We start from the raw sequence: 17,160 nt of genomic DNA on the forward strand, positions 1-17,160 counted from the left end.
ACCTTCCGCCGTTGTTTTTGTCTCCGTGCCCTCACTGTATCCTCTATAGCTCTAGTCACCATCTGGAGTCAGTTATTTGCTGGTTCACTCTTTTGTCTGTGTCCCTCACTGAGTAGTAAACTGTCAACATTTTTGTCTGTCCTGTCCTTGGTTGTGTCCCTAGAGCCCAGCACAGTGCCTAGCACACAGAGGCACATGATCCATTTGCCTTGAACAGTCAGCCAGTGGGCATATTCTTGGGAAGGGGACCGCAGCCAGAAATAGTTAAGTGGCCTCTCCCCCTTTCCACTGACCTGCATCATCACACCTCTGCCTCTGCTTCCCTTTTTTGTAAAATGGCCTCATTGCCTTTCTCTAACTCCTTTCTTCGGATATAGCCTGAGAACTTTCCCCTATCTCCACAGTCTGCTCTAACTGCCTCCCTTGAGACCCCGCGGGGCTTTGTGCCCTTTTCCTTTTCACAAAGGACAAGGGGTATCTAAGTCATGGAGGAACGAGGACTCAGACCCAGTCAAGTCCTACTTCTGTCAGTCATGTCCAGGCAAGTTGCTTCAGCCTCAGACCTCAGTTTCCTCATCTATAACAAAAACAGTATTTCAGGAAGAGCAGTCTGGTGAGGATGGCTGAGAAAGATAAGCGAACGATGAAGAGATTATTGCAGGTGTTTAGGCGGAGGTGGGTGAGCACAGGGGTGATGCCCCTGCCATTTTCTGGATGTGCCTGCCTCCTAGAAGCAAAACAGGTCCCCGGTAAAGTGTGCTCGTGCTGGGTGGGTGTTTTGGCCTGACCTTTACCATTGGCTCAGATGGCGAAGAATGTGTCTGCAATGCAGGAGACCCAGGTTTGATCCCTGCTTTAGGAAGATCCCCTGGAGAAGGGAACGGCTCCCCACCCCAGTATTCTGGCCTAGAGAATTCCATGGACAGAGGAGCCTGGTAGGCTACAGTCCTTGGAGTCCCAAAGAGTTGGACATGACTGAGTGACTTGCACTTTCTCTTTACCATCTGGATGGGACTCAGGCTTGTTCTGGGAGTTGGCGTTTCTGGGAAGCTCGTAGATGATCTCCAGATTCTCTTTTCTGTCACCTCTGTACTTCCTTTGTTTCCTACAAGAAACTAGGTTAAGAATAGAATTAAGAATTAGAATCAAGGAGCAGAGCAGAGTGGTTAAAACGCAGTCCTCCCAGCTCTGCACCATCCCAGCACTGCACTTACTGCGGTGTCATCCAGGCAAGTTATTGAACTTCTTTTAACTTCTAGTGGTACCTAGGGATAGTGTGAGAATTTAATTAGATAATACCTGTGTAACACTTGGGGACAATACTGGACACCAAGCAATGTCTCATGAAGTGTTAGTATTACTCAGTAGTAATAGTACTTAGTGGCAATAATATTGATATCTGTTAAAAAAATAAATAAAAGGGTTCAGTAGTATCTACCTTAGGGAGTTCTGTTAGAATAAAAAGAATGTATGAGAAGCCTGCTACAGGTCCTTGGCATTCAGGGCACTCAAGATATGGGAGTGGTTTTTGACATTCTACTTACAAACAGATCCAGAACCCCTCCCGGTTCCTTTGCGCTCCAGGCCTTGGCTTCTCCCCTGCCCTCTGCCCACGGACGCAACCCCAACCCGCGGTATCCTCTCTCACAGCCAGTATGACCTTCGGGAGAACAGCAAGCACTCGGAGGTGCTGATCGACCTGACAGAGTACTGTGGCCAGCTGGTGGAGGCCAAGTGCCTCACTGTCAACCCGCAGGACAACAACTGCCTGGCCGTGGGGGCCAGCGGGCCCTTCGTGAGGCTCTACGACATCCGCATGATCCACAACCACAGGTAGGAGTGCGCGGCAAGCCCCTGGGAGCCCGCTGCCCCTTGCCCTCGCTGCCAGGCCCGCTTCTCTTTGAGGTGGGTTTTTTTTCATTCTGTGATTTTTTTTTTTAAATGATTCAATCCGTGCTTGTTTTTATGAGAAATGTATTAAGGAAATTACTTTTACTGCATTACTTGAAAGAAATCCCGGTGTATAATAGCTTCTGTGCATACGTAGTGTACATAGTTACCATCTTATACATGTAAACTCCTTTATTTGTACATACAATTTTACTTTATTCTTTTTGGAAAAAAAAAGTATACTCAGAACCTCCACAGAAGTCCCAGACCTGCGCGGCCCGCCAGTCTGGGTTTTCAGTGGACTCCTGGGACAGGTGTACGAACTTCTGGCCTGCATTACTTTCATTTGTGGATGTGGACGACTGTTGTTACTCTTCACACACTACATGCCTTAGAGTAGGCCATGAGCTTTAGCTTCCTCATCTATAAAATGGGAGTAATAGGGTGGCCACGAACCAAAGACAGGTAGGCAGGGCCACTGCGATGGGTGTGTCCACAGCTCTCTAGTTGGTTGACTTTTGGGGGTGCTCAGGTAAGGAAGAAAGGTACCTTTTCCCATATCTCTTCAAGGACACAAACAGGTTTTTCCCGAGGAAGTGTGGTCCAGCCAGGAGTCCTGATCCGCATTATAACCTATTTTGTTTGCCTTGCCACCAGAAAAAGCATGAAGCAGAGCCCTTCAGCAGGTGTACACACCTTCTGTGACCGACAGAAGCCCCTCCCGGATGGCGCAGCCCAGTATTATGTAGCAGGTAGGGCTCAGCCCAACTCTGGCCCTAAACTCTTGGCGGGGTGCTGATTGTCTCCAGAGCGGTGCAGGGAGGCAGTGGTGACCGAGAGTCAGACAGACCTGGGTTTAATCCTGGTTACCATCCACCAGCTCTTACGTGACCTTTGGCAAATTTCTCACCCTGGAGGAATCTTAGTTTCTTTTCTGTAAAATGGGATTATGATGACTCAGTGAGATAGTGTTTTAACAGTTGGCCCAGTTCATACAGTAAGGGCTCAACACTTAGAGCTGCTTTTCTGGGGAAGATGATTGGTCACTGGGAAGGCTGACTTCTCACAACTCCCTGCCCCTTTGGGGAGGGACCAGAAGCCTCCCACGCGGGTACCTCTGCTCCCTGCAGGTCACCTGCCAGTGAAGCTGCCTGACTACAACAACCGTCTGAGAGTGCTGGTTGCCACGTATGTCACCTTCAGCCCCAATGGCACAGAGCTGCTGGTCAACATGGGGGGCGAGCAGGTACGGCTGGCCGCCCAAGGCGGCACCCCCCCGCCCCCACCCCCATATCCGGCAGCCAGGGCTGTGCCCGCCACATCCACTTCCGTGAGGCAGACAAGAAGCCTCACTGTAAATGGCGTTACCCTGAGATACTGAAATGCCGTGGCACCACTGGAATTCCCAGAGAAGTACCCTGGTCTTGAGTGTAAGTTTTAGAACTGACAGACCTGTCTTTAGTCACTGGCCTTTTATTTACGAGCTGTGTGCTGAGACTTTGAACACCTCTCTTCATTTTCCTGAACCGTGGTTTCCTCATCTGCTGCTTTCTTAGGAGGAAACCCTGTGGCTCAGAGCATGCAGCCAGGCTTCTGTTCAGGACCAGTTTTGGGAAGTCTTCTTTGATAATGACCGTTTGCTAAACCTTCTGTTGTTCTCAGTCAGGTTGTTTAATAAGCCTTGCATAAATTAATTTACTCTGCAAACACTCACTGAGTACTTACTCTGGGAGTAGCATTAGCATAAACATGAGAGAGACAGGTGCAAAATATGATCCATGCTAGGCTGACGGGAGAGACATGGCAAGTGAAACAAACCATTGATGACATTCAAAGGCAAGGTGTGATACAGGAGAAATGGGATGTGGAGACTGGGTGAGCCCCCGAGTTCAGAAGAGGGCTCTGGATCCAGATTGCTGAGCCGTCCCCTGGCTTAAAGGTGGTGTAAGGATAAGTGGGAGAGACAGTCTAGCAGAGTGGTACAGAGCCAAATAGACTTGGTTTTAGGTGCTGGCTGTGCCACTTGCTGCTTTTATAGCCCTGGATAAATTAATTAAACTCTGAGCCGACATTTCTTCTTCTGGAAAGGTGGCTAATAATAGTACCTTTTTGTGGTACTCATTTCTAAGATGAAATGAGAAAAGTCATATAAAACACTTAACAGAGGAGCAAAGTAAGGATTCAATACATGTTAAGTAATAATAGGTAATATTTACTGAGGGAAGTAACTAGCAGTGTTACTTTGGGCAAATTGCTTCTCTTCTCTGAGGTTTCAGTTTTCCCATTTATAACATGAGCCCCCTGAGGCCCTCGTTGACCTAATACACATGTGATTCTAAGGAATGACAGTATTTGAAGCTGTCCACCCCCAGGGCCAGGCACTGAGAGGATTTTCCCACCTGAGGCTTGCTCCAGGAAGCACCCCGTCCTGTGTCACTCGGTGATTCCCTGCTCAACACTCAGCTGCGTTGCCGAGAGCCGCCCAGGCCTCACTCCTGGCCCGGCCACCTTCTTGCCTCACAATGTGCATCTTCTCTTGACCCCTGCACTCTAGGTCTATTTGTTTGACCTGACTTACAAGCAGCGGCCATACACCTTCCTCTTGCCTAGAAAATGCCACTCCTCGGGGGGTAAGTTCTCCCTGCCCGGCTCCTTCGGGGCATCTTGGCTGGGAACGTGAGTGTGCGCTACCTCTGCCAGGCAGCCTGCCCCTTACCTTGCACTGTGGATGTGATCCTCTGGAAGGAGCAGTTTCTCTGAAATAACACTGTACAGTAAGAAGGAAGGGAATCCCAGGTCAGAGAGCTCTGTAAAAATGGGTTTGCCTCACAGCCCTTTTCACTTCCCTCAGAAAAAGCAGGTTCTTCCCATGGCTTGGCTCTTGAGGACCTGAAGTAGTTGTGCCCTCCCCTGCCGTCCTTGACCAGTCTCCTGAGTAATTCTTCCTGGGGCCTGCAGTTGATTTAGGCACCTCCTCACCCTGCCACTTTTAGGCATCCCCACAGCCAGATAATGCCAAGTTGAAGTTACGTCCCTCTCCAGCCAGCAGAGGGCGCACAGGCTTGCTTTATGTGCTTGCCAGTCTGCCTGTCAGAACTTGCTTTCTGGGAGTATATCTACCCTGGGAGGGACAGCCCTGCCGTGGAACCATCAGATCCCTGGATGGAAGCTGGAGGGCTGCTGAGGAGAAGTGAGGACCGCCTCCTAAGTTGTTGCTGTTCCTTTCTAACCACCCTCCGCCAGAAGTTCAGAATGGCAAGATGTCCACCAACGGTGTGTCCAACGGCGTGTCCAATGGCCTACACCTTCACAGCAATGGCTTCCGGCTGCCAGAGACTAGGGGGCATGTCAGGTAAGGCCAGCCTGACTTGGGGCACAGAGGCTTCTGGAATGTGGCAGTGGTCCCCGTGCCACCTCTGCCTGATGGGACTCCAGTCGTGCTCCAGCTGAAGCTCTGGTCTCTTGGTGCCAGTAGCTGGGGTCAGGACCCAGGGGCTAGCTCCTCTTAGCCCTGGGCTCCCTCCTAAAGGGTCCCGCACAGCCAGGCCTCCCCCGTTGTGTTTTCTCCATTCACAGCATCTTCAAGCCTCTTTCACTGCCAGGCCCTGAGCTCAGCTTTTGATATAGAGGTGCCCAGGTCCTCTAGCCCTTGAGAGAAACTTCTCTATAGAGAGATCCATGGGCGGGACTTGGATGGTGACAAAGTTCAGCTCAGCATGGAGGCCGGAGGTGTCAGCTACTTTCATGCCTAGTTTGATGAAGAATTCCTTTAAACCTGTCTAGGACAACTTCATTTCTGCCTCTCTGGCACAAAGCATCTGGAATTGTGGCCATTGACCTGCCACAGTTATCCAGGCCAAGGGTGGGAGTGGCATCCTCTTTCATATGACAGTGCAGATCTCAGGGACCAAGAAAACCTGGGAGGCCTCCAGGCAGAGCCACAGACATCCTGAGGGGCTGCTCTGACCTTCCTTGGTTGGCCTGACACTCTGCTTCCCCTGTAGCCCCCAGGTAGAGCTGCCCCCATACCTGGAGCGGGTGAAACAGCAAGCCAATGAGGCTTTTGCTTGCCAGCAGTGGACCCAGGCCATTCAGCTTTACAGCAAGGCCGTGCAGAGGGCCCCTCACAACGCCATGCTCTACGGGAACCGAGCTGCTGCCTACATGAAGCGCAAGTGGTGAGTGGGCCTGATGGAACCAAGTTGCTGAGGCATCCAGGGACAGTAGCGGTGGCATCCTGCTGCCTCTCAGGGCATGTTAGGCCCAGGCCTCTCACCAGTTCCTGGTTGGTGGTGGGCAGTTGCCTGACCTGTTAATCAGGAAGCCTCAAACACCAGGAAAGCTCACAGTTAAGTGGAACATGCTCACAGGTAGCTTCAGCATGCTAGAGCTGTGGTTGCTGGAAGTAGGAATTGGGAGAGTGGTTAATCCCAGTCCTTGGAGAATTGGGCCTTGAATCGGACTTTTAAAGGGGCAGTAGAATCTTGCTAGATGGAAATGAGACCCTGGTGAATTCAGTTGCTATCTGTTTGAAGTGATTGTGCAGCTCCTTGACCTTGGGGTTTGCTGTCCTATGCTCTTGGACCCTTTGGACCAAGCACAAGCAGGATCCTAGACATCTGAAGCTGGCTGTGGGTCTTGCTGTGTAGTAATGGCCAGTGGTAAGGGAACAGGTCCATATCCTGAAGAACCCTTTATCTTTGAAGACCACCAGGGCCCCCAGCCCTTCCGCCTGCAGCACCAGCAGGCAAGCAGGCAGGCAGACCCCATCCCCCAGCCAGGGCCAGGATGGGAGATGGATAAAGCTGGGCCCACAGCCATTTCTGCTCCGTCTGGCATCCGTCGGCTCTGCCCAGACAGACAGGCCAGCTGGTGTGCCATCGTCTGGCTGTAACTCGGCAGGCCAGAGAGGGAAGCTTAAGAAACCCACCCAAGTCAGCAGGCTGGTGGATGGGGGTTGGGGAAGATGCTGCCCTCACAGGCCTTAGCTCAGACATCAGGAGTTGGCCACGGGCTCAGATGGCAGCCAGCCCCAGGAGATGACAGTTGGGGGCCCTCCTGGGGTGTTTTGCCCCTCTTTTCCAGCAGGTGGGTAGAATGCAGTGGTCTTCATGCAGGCTCTAGGCCGAGCACACTCTCCTGCATTTTTGCTGAGAAGGACTGATGATTTCCCAGTCCACAGTACCCTTAACATCTTCTCTGAATCCCTACTATGCACTGAGAACTAGAGACACAAAGTTCTGTCCCTCCAAGTTCCTGTGCTCCAGAGCGCACAGCCTCTGGACAGGGGATAGAGAGGTGGGCATGGTCCATCACCGAAGAGGCAGGAAGCAGTGAATCTTTGAAGGGTCAGGTGAAGTGCCGTGGGCAGAGGAAAAGCCAGGTCACTGTACCTGGGGATCAGGGAGCACCGGGAAGACGTGGTGTCTGCTTTCAGTGTGGGCAGGCTTAGACAGGAGAGGGAAGGGGGAGGGGACTGTGGGGGAAGGACATTCCCAGGGAGATGAAACGGTGTGAACAAAGGCGTGGGGGTGGGGGACTGACTGAAGAGCTTGTTTGCAGAACAACAAATCCATTTGGCTGGAGCAGAGGGTTCGGGAAGGGACTGGCAGGAGATGAGTCTGTGAGGTAGCCTGGGGCCAGCCTGGGAAGGACTTGGAATGCAGAGCGGTGGCGTTTTGGCCTCGATTCAGTGGATGATGGGCAGCTACTGAAGAGTTTTGAGCAGCAGAGGGAGGTGTTGAGGGCTGTCTTTTCAGGGAGATTGAGCTGGCAGCAAGTCCGGATGGGTGCGCCCTGGGGCCAGCCTGCTCTCTCCCCATCCCCACGTGCCTGCCAGTGACCCCTAGAATGTCACGTTCTGTCCCAGGCCAGTCTCCCCAGGGCGGCCATCTGCTCCTGGATGCGGTGGGAGCTGTCGCCCTCTGGCTCCTGGCTGCTTTCTGGTCTGGCTCTCCCCGGGAGTTCTGAGGGGCACCTTGCAGGCGGTAATTGGGTTTCCGAAGCGCGCCTGCTCCTCCGTCACAGCCATTCGTTCTGACGCAGCTGCGCTGTGGGACACTCTGTCTCCCACCCACCTCCGCACTACCAAGCTGCTTGTCCCTGCTCTGAGCACTGGTGCTCCCTCTGGGTGCTGTAGGAGGGAGGGTCAGGATCACAGCTCCAGCGTCGGACCTGCCCTGGCCCCCGCGCACAGGGGTTGTGAGCTGCGCCTTGGTGGGGAGGCCATGGGGGGTCGGTCGGTGGCATGCTTCTTAATTAAGTGGGTCCTAGGCCCGCCTCACCCCAGCAGAGGGGAAAAACGGAGAAGTGGATCCCGTGAGGGCACCTGGCTCTCCAGTTGAGAGGTGGGGCTGTCTGTGGACCTGGGCAGATGTGTATTCTATACTCGTGCACAGGGTGGGAGGAGGAGGGGCTTCTTCTCTGACCCTCCCCACCCCGCAAAACCGTTCCCACTTCCCCACATCCGTGCTTCGGGAGTTTGGAGAAGTTAGTGTGGACGATTTGCAGCTCCTGTGGCCTATGCCCGCCCCCACTCCCGCCATCCACTTCCAGAGAAGTGACTCTGCCAGACTGTCAGGCCCTATCCTCCAGCCCCGGGAGGTAGAGGCCACAGCTGCTGTGGATCAGTCAGCCAGGACAGAGAGGGCCTGGCTGAGGACTTGCTGCCTGCCGGTCAGCAGCCTGAATCCCCAGCCTGACACTTCTGGCTTCCCCGGACCACAGAACTGTCCTTGAGGGCCCCCTGCCTCAGACCTGGCTTTGAAGGCCAGCCGGGGGGATCTGAGGAGGTGGGTGGAGGAAGGGGGAAGGAGGGCCTGGGGAGCCTGAGGCGGGCAAGATGCCAGGCCTTCTGCTGCAGAGCTGTGGGTGCCTGGGGTGAGTGGGCGCACTGTTGCACTCTGTGTCCAGCAGAGGGCAGCCCGACACTGGTTTTTGCCTTATGCCCACCCTCTCCCTGCCAAGACGCCAGGGTTCCTGGCTTTCCTCCTAAACATACTCTGCCTCCTAGAGAGCAAGTCCTGGGCTGAACCAAGATTCTGTTCATCCCCAAATACCCTTGCCCTGAGATCGCTCAAAGGTGGGCTGGGGTAGCCACAGGAAGCGACGAGACTGAATGGGGACTCCCTGCCTGCCACGGGGCCCCACCTCCAAAGCACACTCTCCTGCCTTCCCAGGGATGGTGACCACTATGATGCCCTGAGGGACTGCCTCAAGGCCATCTCCCTAAATCCATGCCACCTGAAGGCGCACTTCCGCCTGGCCCGATGCCTCTTTGAGCTCAAGTACGTGGCTGAGGCCCTAGAGTGCCTGGATGATTTCAAAGGGAAGTTCCCGGAGCAGGCCCATAGCAGCGCCTGTGACGCATTGGGACGTGACATCACAGCCGCCCTCTTCTCCAAAAATGACAGTGGTGAGTAGAGTGCGCACTGAGGAGGGGTTGCTGTCACTCTGTTGGAGATGCTACGAGACATTCTGGAGAGGACGTAAGTCCTGAGACTGGAGAGGCCTGGGCTCACACTGATTGAGAACCACGTGACCCTGAGACAGTCATTTGGTCTCTTCGAGACAAGGATTAGCAATAGGGTGTTTAAGGCACCTGGTGTGGCTCCCCCGGGGCTCAGGATAGGAGTCGGCTGAGCTAGGTCATCCTCTCCCGTCATAAACGGCCTTGGCCATTCCGTTGGGATCCGAGCTCCAGCTAGTTGGCTAGAGTGCACTTGCTCCAGATTGCATGGGTGCAGGAGTAGGCAGTGGTAAGGCCCCGGGCACAGGGATGGAGCCTCGGTTCCAGTCTCAGCTCTGCCATGTGGAACCGTGAGACTGGGCAGAGCACAGCCTCTCTGAACCTGCTGGCTTATTTGTACAGCATGCTGAAGGGCCTGCCCTGCTCCTCTGGGTAGCACTGGAGAGTGAGCCAGGTAACTGTGCAGTCTGTAAATGTGAGAGGGGAGCTCACTGGGGGCAGACATGCAGCTTCCTCTTCTGCTCTGCAGCGTATTGGACCATGGATTGATCCATCTGTCTGGATAGTGCCAGGCACTGGGAATACATCTGGGAACAAGTCAGATGGAATTTCTGTATTCAAGAATTTATAGCCTGGGAAGGACCCTAGCAATGAAGGAGAAGCAAAGAAGGCCCCGGGGGCCTGATAGGGTGTGAGTGCAGGGGAGGGGTTGAAGGCAGCCTGGGGTTTTTGAGGGAGATGTTCAGGCGGAGATCTTGAAGCTGGGGAAGAGGTGACTAGGCAGAGTGTCGCCAGAGGTGAAGCGTCTGGCAGAGGGGCCAGTGCGTGCCAAGGCCTTGAGGCAGGCAGGGACAAGGCACTGAGAGAGCTGGTGTGACTTTACCGAGGCGCGGCGCGTATGCGGCCACTGGGACCCAGGCTGACTTGTCTTCCGGGGTGGGAGGGCTAGAAAAATGACCCGCTCAAGGCTCTCTTGGCAGTGCTTTGCCCTCCCCTCCCTGCCGCTCACCTCCACAGCAACAGACCTTAGGGCCGGGCATCCTCGGGGCTTCTAGACATTATTCAGGTACCTAAGCCAAGGCCGTCCTGGCATCAGCGATCTCCTCTTGAACACCCTCAAGGACAGGATGCACAGATGCCTCTTTTCCACAGTTGTTCCCAGTTTTCCAGGGTAGTGGGAGAGGGATAGCCCTTCACGGCTTACTACTTGGACGGAGAACGGGGTGAAGGGTGGGGAGGAAACGAGGAGGCGGGGAAGGACAGGCAGGACTCTCACGGTCCCTGTTCTCTGCCCCAGAGGAGAAGAAGGGAGCCGGCGGTGGCGGCGGCCCCGTCCGCCTCCGCAGCATGAGCCGCAAGGACTCCATCTCCGAGGACGAGATGGTGCTGCGGGAGCGGAGCTACGACTACCAGTTCCGCTACTGTGGCCACTGCAACACCACCACGGATATCAAGGAGGCCAATTTCTTCGGCAGGTCCGAGGCCCGGAGGAGGAGGGCCCAGCCTGGTTGGCGGCAGGAGGTTGGGGGTGGCGTGGGGACCTAGGCTTTCAGAAGTCTCAAATCCCAGCTCTGTGCTCTTGGGCAGATGGCTTCACCTCTGTGAGCCACCATCCTCCCCAGCCCTCCTCTGTAGATGACCTACTCTCTTGGGTAGGTGAGATCCATGAATATGAATCAAGCATCTCCAGCAAGATCCCTTCTAAATATCAGCACTGTGTTGGGGGCAGGTGTGCTGTAGGATCTGGGGGTCTGGATCCAGAGAGGCTAGGACTACTGAGGAAAAGCTGAGGCAGGAGCATTCCCAGAGACCCCCGAGAGGCAGGATCCGATTCTGGCACCCAGGAGGCTTATGATGCACTTTGAGGGAGAGTAAGTTAGAGGGACCTCAGCTGCCTGTGACCCCAAGGTTAGGAGAACAGCTGGACAGTGATACGACTCTCCAGCTTGGAGAGGATTCTCATGTGCGTGGGAGTTCCGAGTCGGGTGAAGACCCCAGAGTTCAGGGGGCTGAGTGGCTCCAGGCTTCCCTGCCCCCCCTTTCCCTCAGCCATGCAGCCTGTGGGCCATCCCCCAACCTGACCTCCCTGCTCTTTGCCCCACCTCCCCCGTCAGCAACGCTCAGTATATCGTCAGCGGCTCTGATGATGGCTCCTTCTTCGTCTGGGAAAAGGAGACCACCAACCTGGTCCGCGTGCTGCAGGGCGACGAATCCATCGTCAACTGCCTGCAGCCACACCCCAGCTACTGCTTCCTGGCCACCAGCGGCATCGACCCTGTTGTGCGGCTCTGGAACCCCCGGCCGGAGGTGAGGGGGACAGGGTGGCAGAAGCCAGGCCGGGAGGAAAGAAGGTGGGACGCTCTGCGAGGCCTCCAGCTGAGCTCGTGTGGGGCGGGATGGGAAAGGAGTCACAGCCTCACGGAGGCAAGGTGCTGCCAGGGGAGGAGCTCTCTCCCCAGGGGTCCAAGCTGCGTCAGGGCAGGAGCCAGCGAGTTCTGAAAGCTCCAGATGAAGCGGGCAAGTCCAGGGGCATATCCGTGAGCCAGGTGTGAAGGTGAGCCTCACACCCGGGAGGCAGTGGCCCAGTAACTGGGGCCAGGTGCGGGAGGGCAGGGAGGGCACCCGCCAGGGCACCCGCCCCACCCCAACACCAGCTCCCAGATGAGCACCTCCCTTGGTGCCCTGCCCCTCACGTCCCTCTGCGTCATGTCCCCCAGAAGCCCTGCAGAGGCCAGTGCCTCAGGCACCCGGGCAGCACGTAGGCTTTGGAGTCTGATGACCCTTAGTTTGAATCCTGGTCCCTTTACTTAGACCTGAGGAACACAACCCAGGTTTTTATCATCTGTATATTGGAATGGGCATGACAGCGCCACCTCAGAAGGTTGCTTTGAGGATTAAAGAAGTGATGCCTGTGATGCGTCTGGTCCACAGGGACACAGGGATGGTGTGGGCGGTCAGGTGGGCTGGCCTGAGGCCTCCCCTGCTCTCTGCCCACCTCCTCCCTCTTCCCAGCTGGTAAAACAGAAGTCAAGAGGTGAATCTAGCTCCAGAGGCAATTTCCTATACATTTTAAGACCTTTCCTTGAGGGATGAGTGGCAGGAAAAGAACGGGGTGGGGGAGCTGTGTCTGCACCCCCCCCCCAGGGTATGGCATCTGTGCCCCGCACATCCTGGGGCGAGGCTGCCCCCTCACCCGTGTCCATGCACCGCCCCCCCCCCATGCTGTGTCCTCAGCACTTTGCAGTTTGGGGCCCACCAGAAGACGCTCTGCTGTGTGTACCCCCTGGGATAGATCCCACTGTGTGTGACCGTGTGCCCCCATCCCCAGTGTAGTGCGTCATCCCCCTCACGTGCATCCTGGTGGCTGTCTGCATACATCCCAGACGCGTTTCCCTTGCACCTGGGCACCCATGGGTACACCCACACACGCCCCCTCCACACGCACAGCTCAGTCTGTGATCCCCGCAATAAGCATGCCTCCCCCGGCCCCCCTCCTGCAGAGTGAAGACCTCACCGGCCGAGTTGTGGAGGACATGGAGGGCGCCTCCCAGGCCAACCAGCGGCGCATGAACGCGGACCCGTTGGAGGTGATGCTGCTCAACATGGGCTACCGGATCACGGGCCTGAGCAGTGGGGGCGCCGGGGCCTCTGACGACGAGGACAGCTCGGAGGGCCAGGTGCAGTGCCGGCCCAGCTAGGCCCTCCCCTCCAAGCCCTGGGCCCAGCCCCCGCCATCGGCTGCATCCTCCGCCCCAGGCAGGAGGTCAGGGGGTTCTGTTTTGGTTTGTCTTCCCCATCCCCCCATTTTTTTTTTTTCATTTTTCCCCGTTACATTTGTTAGTTTGGCATTGTGGGTGGGGATTGCTACAACTTGCTGGCTTTTGGACTTTTGGGCAGTTGCCCCTTGACTGGCCCCAGCCCTGAGCAGATGAGCAGGAGGGGAAGCCCCTCCATCTCCCCTGACCCCACGTCCCCCCAACCCCACATCCCTGCCTCAGGTCGGGAGGCCAGGGCTGCTGCTGTCTCTGGGGACTGCCCCACCCTTTGGCTGGCAGCAGGAGTGGGGTGGAATTGGACAGGCTGGCCTTGGCCTGTTAGCATTCTTGCTCCTGATGGCGAGGCTGGCTCCTTCCTGGTCTTCAGGGAATGTTCTAGAAAAGGACAGGGTGCCCCCCCATCCCTGCAGAGCCCCTGTGTCAGGGTGGAAACAGAAGTGAGGAGGGAGCCCTGGAGTGGGCACAGTCAGGCCACTGCCTCCTGGCAGCCCAGCATCCTTTCCCTGTCCCCCCTCCACACCCCCGCTGGACCCCCCATGCACGGGTGCTGGGTCCTTGCTGCGCCCGCCCGCCCTCACCGGCCCTCTGGGGGCTCAGCCTCTCCCACGGGCCCTGGCAGTGGGCAGGGGCACCACACCAATCCCCGCCTACCCGTGCCAGCCCTTCTGCACTCTGGGGGGGGGGCCCTCTCCTCCCTTGGGCGCTCTTCGGCCTCACTGTGACCTTTCTGCCAGAGCTCCCAGCCAGGCCTCCTCTCGCTGAGATGGCACTCCCTCCCACCCCCACACGCTGAGCCGCCACAAAGACCAAAGAAGTGATGGCTTTTCTCTGTCCCCTGCTGCTCTGGGGGGAGGGGGTGGGTCTCCTGAGCCCTGGGATGGAAAGTCCCTAACTCGGCCCCCTCCTCAGCAGCCCAGAGCTCTACACTGGATGCAGCGGTCCCCCCAGCACCCCACCACTGCCCCCCAGGCCTCGCTCTTGGCCTCCTTGGCTCTCAGCTCCCCTCGGCACTCCCTGGGCTCCAGGCTCCAGCTGCAGCCTCCCTCCGCCCTGCTCCCTCCCTCCGCCCTGTCTCTGCCAGGTGCCTCCTCTCAGTCAGGCTTCAGAGAAGCCCTGGAGACAGCAGGGCCATGTTAAAAGCTTTTTCACAGTTTTAAGAAGATGGGGGTGGGGGTGGGGTGGTGAGGATAGTGGTGGGGGGTCTGGCACCATCTCGTCATTGCTTTAATCCCAGCGACACAGGTGGCAGCCTCTCCCCCTTCCTCTCCCCCTCCATCACCCCCCCACCCCTCTCTCCTAGCTTGGTAATGAAGTATATTTATTGGTGAAGGAAACAGCTGCTGCTGCTTCTCCTGCTGCTGGGACTCGCTCCCCTGTCTCTTCTCCACGACCTTTATCCAGCCGGGAGGGGAGAGCCGGAGCGCTGAGGCTGGGCCTGGGGCCCAAGGACTAGCGGGGGCCCCTTTGCTTCCCTGTGTCCCAGCCACCTGCCATCTCCTCCCTCCCTGCCTCCTGCCTGCCCAGCCTGGGCCCTGCCGTGTGGAGAGACACAGAAGCCTTACTGTCCTCTGGGGGCAGGAGCCGAGCCTTTTTGTTGCTCCGCTCCCAGGAGAGTGAGGGTGACGCAACTGATTAAAACCATTTTGTTCTAGGTGTGGCTGGTGGCATTTGTGGGTTGCCCATGGGTCTGGGGGAAAGGGAGAGGATTTCATCTCCGTAGCTCCGTGACTCTTGAGTAACTACACCTCTGCCTGGTGGAATGAGGCCCGCCTTGGAACGTCCCTGTGGACGTGGCCACCAGCCCAGCAGGACCAAGTGCAAATCCTGGCCCTGGTGGCCATGATTTGCAATAATCAGCTTTCATTATCTGGACTGTCTTCTCATCTATAAAGTAAGGAGGGTGAAGTCTTCGTGGGTTTTCAGACTTTTAAAATCACAACCCAAACAAATATACATCTTATACATTGTGACCCAAGATACCCATGCTAATTTGTATGTATATAATGAACATAAGTTTTACACAATAACATTAAGCCTTGCTACATGCAGTGTGTTCTAGTTACCATTCTATTTTATGAAGGAGGGGAAAAAAGTGCTGTCTATAACCCACTAAATTGATTTCAAAATCTGTTGTTTCTTGATGGGCCCTAGATTAGAGGGTTTCTTAGACCAGAGGTTCCCAGACTGTCTCAGCTCACTGAACCGTCAGTGCCTCAGTAGTTTTTACCTGGACCCTCTAAGCCAAAAGAAATATCTAACATTTCAACATGTTAGTTAAGCCAAGATCACTTAAGAATTTATGTCCTAGGCTTCCGTGGTGGTCCAGTGGTTAAGAATCCGCCTGCCAATGCAGGGGACATGGGTTCGGTCCCTTTTCTGGGAAGATCCCACATGGATCCCTGGTCTGGGAAGATCCCACATGCCACAGAGCAGCTAAGCCCGTGTACAACTACTGAGCCCAACCAGCCACAACTGCTAAAGCCGGTGTGCCTAAAGCCTGTGCCCCACAAGAGAAGCCACCGCAATGAGGAACCCGTGCACTGCAGCTAAACAGTAGCCCCAGTCACTGCAACTGGAAAAGGCCCATGCAGCAGTGATGACCCAGGACAACCAAAAACAAATAATAATCTTTAAAAAAAAATGTGTCCTACCAAGTTAGTCATTAAAGAATACACAAAAGAAAAAAATTGGAAAAAAAATAATACATATCAGAAGAAACTATCTATTTCATTCTTAGTAACTACAGTAACTACTGGAATCTGTGTGCTTGTTGGGTGCTGTAAAACTTGTCAGACTTTCTAATCAGATTGGACACCACCACCCTCATTTCATGTTCCACAGTGACTTTCATTTACTTTGTATCTCAGCAACCTCTAAAAACTCATCTCAAAGATGACATAATCAAAGGAATGTAGTGGAGTCTAAGGATAAAACTGAACCACCCTGAGCTTGCAGTTCTCTCGGTAGCCAACAGATGCTAAGTAACTCTAAATTTAAAATATCCTTCTGTGCTCCTGTAACTTGACTGTGGCACCCTAAGGTACCTTGATGCACAGTTTGAGAACTGTGGGTCAGTACTGTAGGAACAATAGTTTCACTAGTGAGATTTTGTGGTTATTCTGTTTGTACATTTGGAAAGAACCAGGCTGAGGCCAGCAGGGTACACTCAGTTTAGTACAGGAGACAGGGAAGAGATTCTGTCAGAAGCACAATAGGTGATGTTATGAAGCAGGTGCTTATTATTCCTCTGTATTCCCAAACTGACGCTGCTTTAGCACGTTTCCAGACTATGCAAGGAAGGGGTGATATACCAGATCGAGGGACTATGGCAGAGTCCCAGGTGCCCTCATGGAGCCTGAGTGATTCAGTTCAGCTGCATGGTAGAGGATGGAGTCACCCATGGACTCCAGGGGCAGCCAAACTGTGGAGGACTCCCTGTGCTTGATGAGGGACTGTAGGCTTGGTCCTGCGAGCAGGGATTAGCCATTGGAAGACTTCACCAGGAGCTCCATTTCATTTGGAATTGGTACCTTTTTTTTAAAATAGAGTTTTTTTAGAGCAGTTTAAAGCTTACAGAAAATTAAAAAGATAATACAAAGTCCCATATACCCCCTCTCTCCCTGGCTCCATTTCCCCTCATTAACATCTTGCATCAATGTACATTTGTTACGATTAATGAACCAATGTTGATACATCATTAGCAACTAAGGTCCGTAGCTTATATTGAGGTTCACTCTTTGTATTGTACAGTTTTATGGATTTTGACATATACATAATGTCCTGTATCCACACTGTGAAAAATAGTTGCACTGCCATAAAAATCCCCTGCGCTCCACCTATTCAGTGCTTACCAGCACACAAAAAAAGAGAAAAAATGTAAGTACTATAAGTACTAAGTACTTATATACTTAGTACCTACTAACTATGTACCAGCAAAATATACACAAGATATTTTTGAGGAAAACTATAAAATTACGATGAGTGAAAACAAGGAAAATCAGAATATGTGAAGAGATATTCCATGCT

The 17,160-nt window shown here is 54.5% G+C and overlaps 1 protein-coding gene across 3 annotated transcripts in view; it reads left to right on the forward strand.

Annotated features, from left to right (window-relative positions):
• WDTC1 (WD and tetratricopeptide repeats 1) overlaps positions 1–13,438 on the forward strand; it is a 61,827-nt gene extending 48,389 nt beyond the window's left edge. For 2 of the 3 annotated variants that reach the window (XM_040229768.1, XM_040229769.1), the window contains exons 7-16: positions 1,651–1,833; positions 2,548–2,642; positions 3,021–3,136; positions 4,445–4,520; positions 5,134–5,242; positions 5,895–6,068; positions 9,069–9,304; positions 10,656–10,833; positions 11,473–11,665; positions 12,859–13,438. In XM_040229768.1, the coding sequence (XP_040085702.1) occupies positions 1,651–1,833; positions 2,548–2,642; positions 3,021–3,136; positions 4,445–4,520; positions 5,134–5,242; positions 5,895–6,068; positions 9,069–9,304; positions 10,656–10,833; positions 11,473–11,665; positions 12,859–13,056 (1,558 nt within the window). In that variant the 3' untranslated portion in view covers positions 13,057–13,438. The remainder of the gene's footprint in view (positions 1–1,650; positions 1,834–2,547; positions 2,643–3,020; positions 3,137–4,444; positions 4,521–5,133; positions 5,243–5,894; positions 6,069–9,068; positions 9,305–10,655; positions 10,834–11,472; positions 11,666–12,858) is intronic. The other variant, XM_040229770.1, reaches the window with a different exon arrangement.
• Positions 13,439–17,160: the final 3,722 nt, after the last annotated feature.

This window comes from Oryx dammah, unplaced genomic scaffold (assembly GCF_014754425.2).
Source record: "Oryx dammah isolate SB20612 unplaced genomic scaffold, SCBI_Odam_1.1 HiC_scaffold_27, whole genome shotgun sequence".
Taxonomy (NCBI): Eukaryota; Metazoa; Chordata; class Mammalia; order Artiodactyla; family Bovidae; genus Oryx; species Oryx dammah.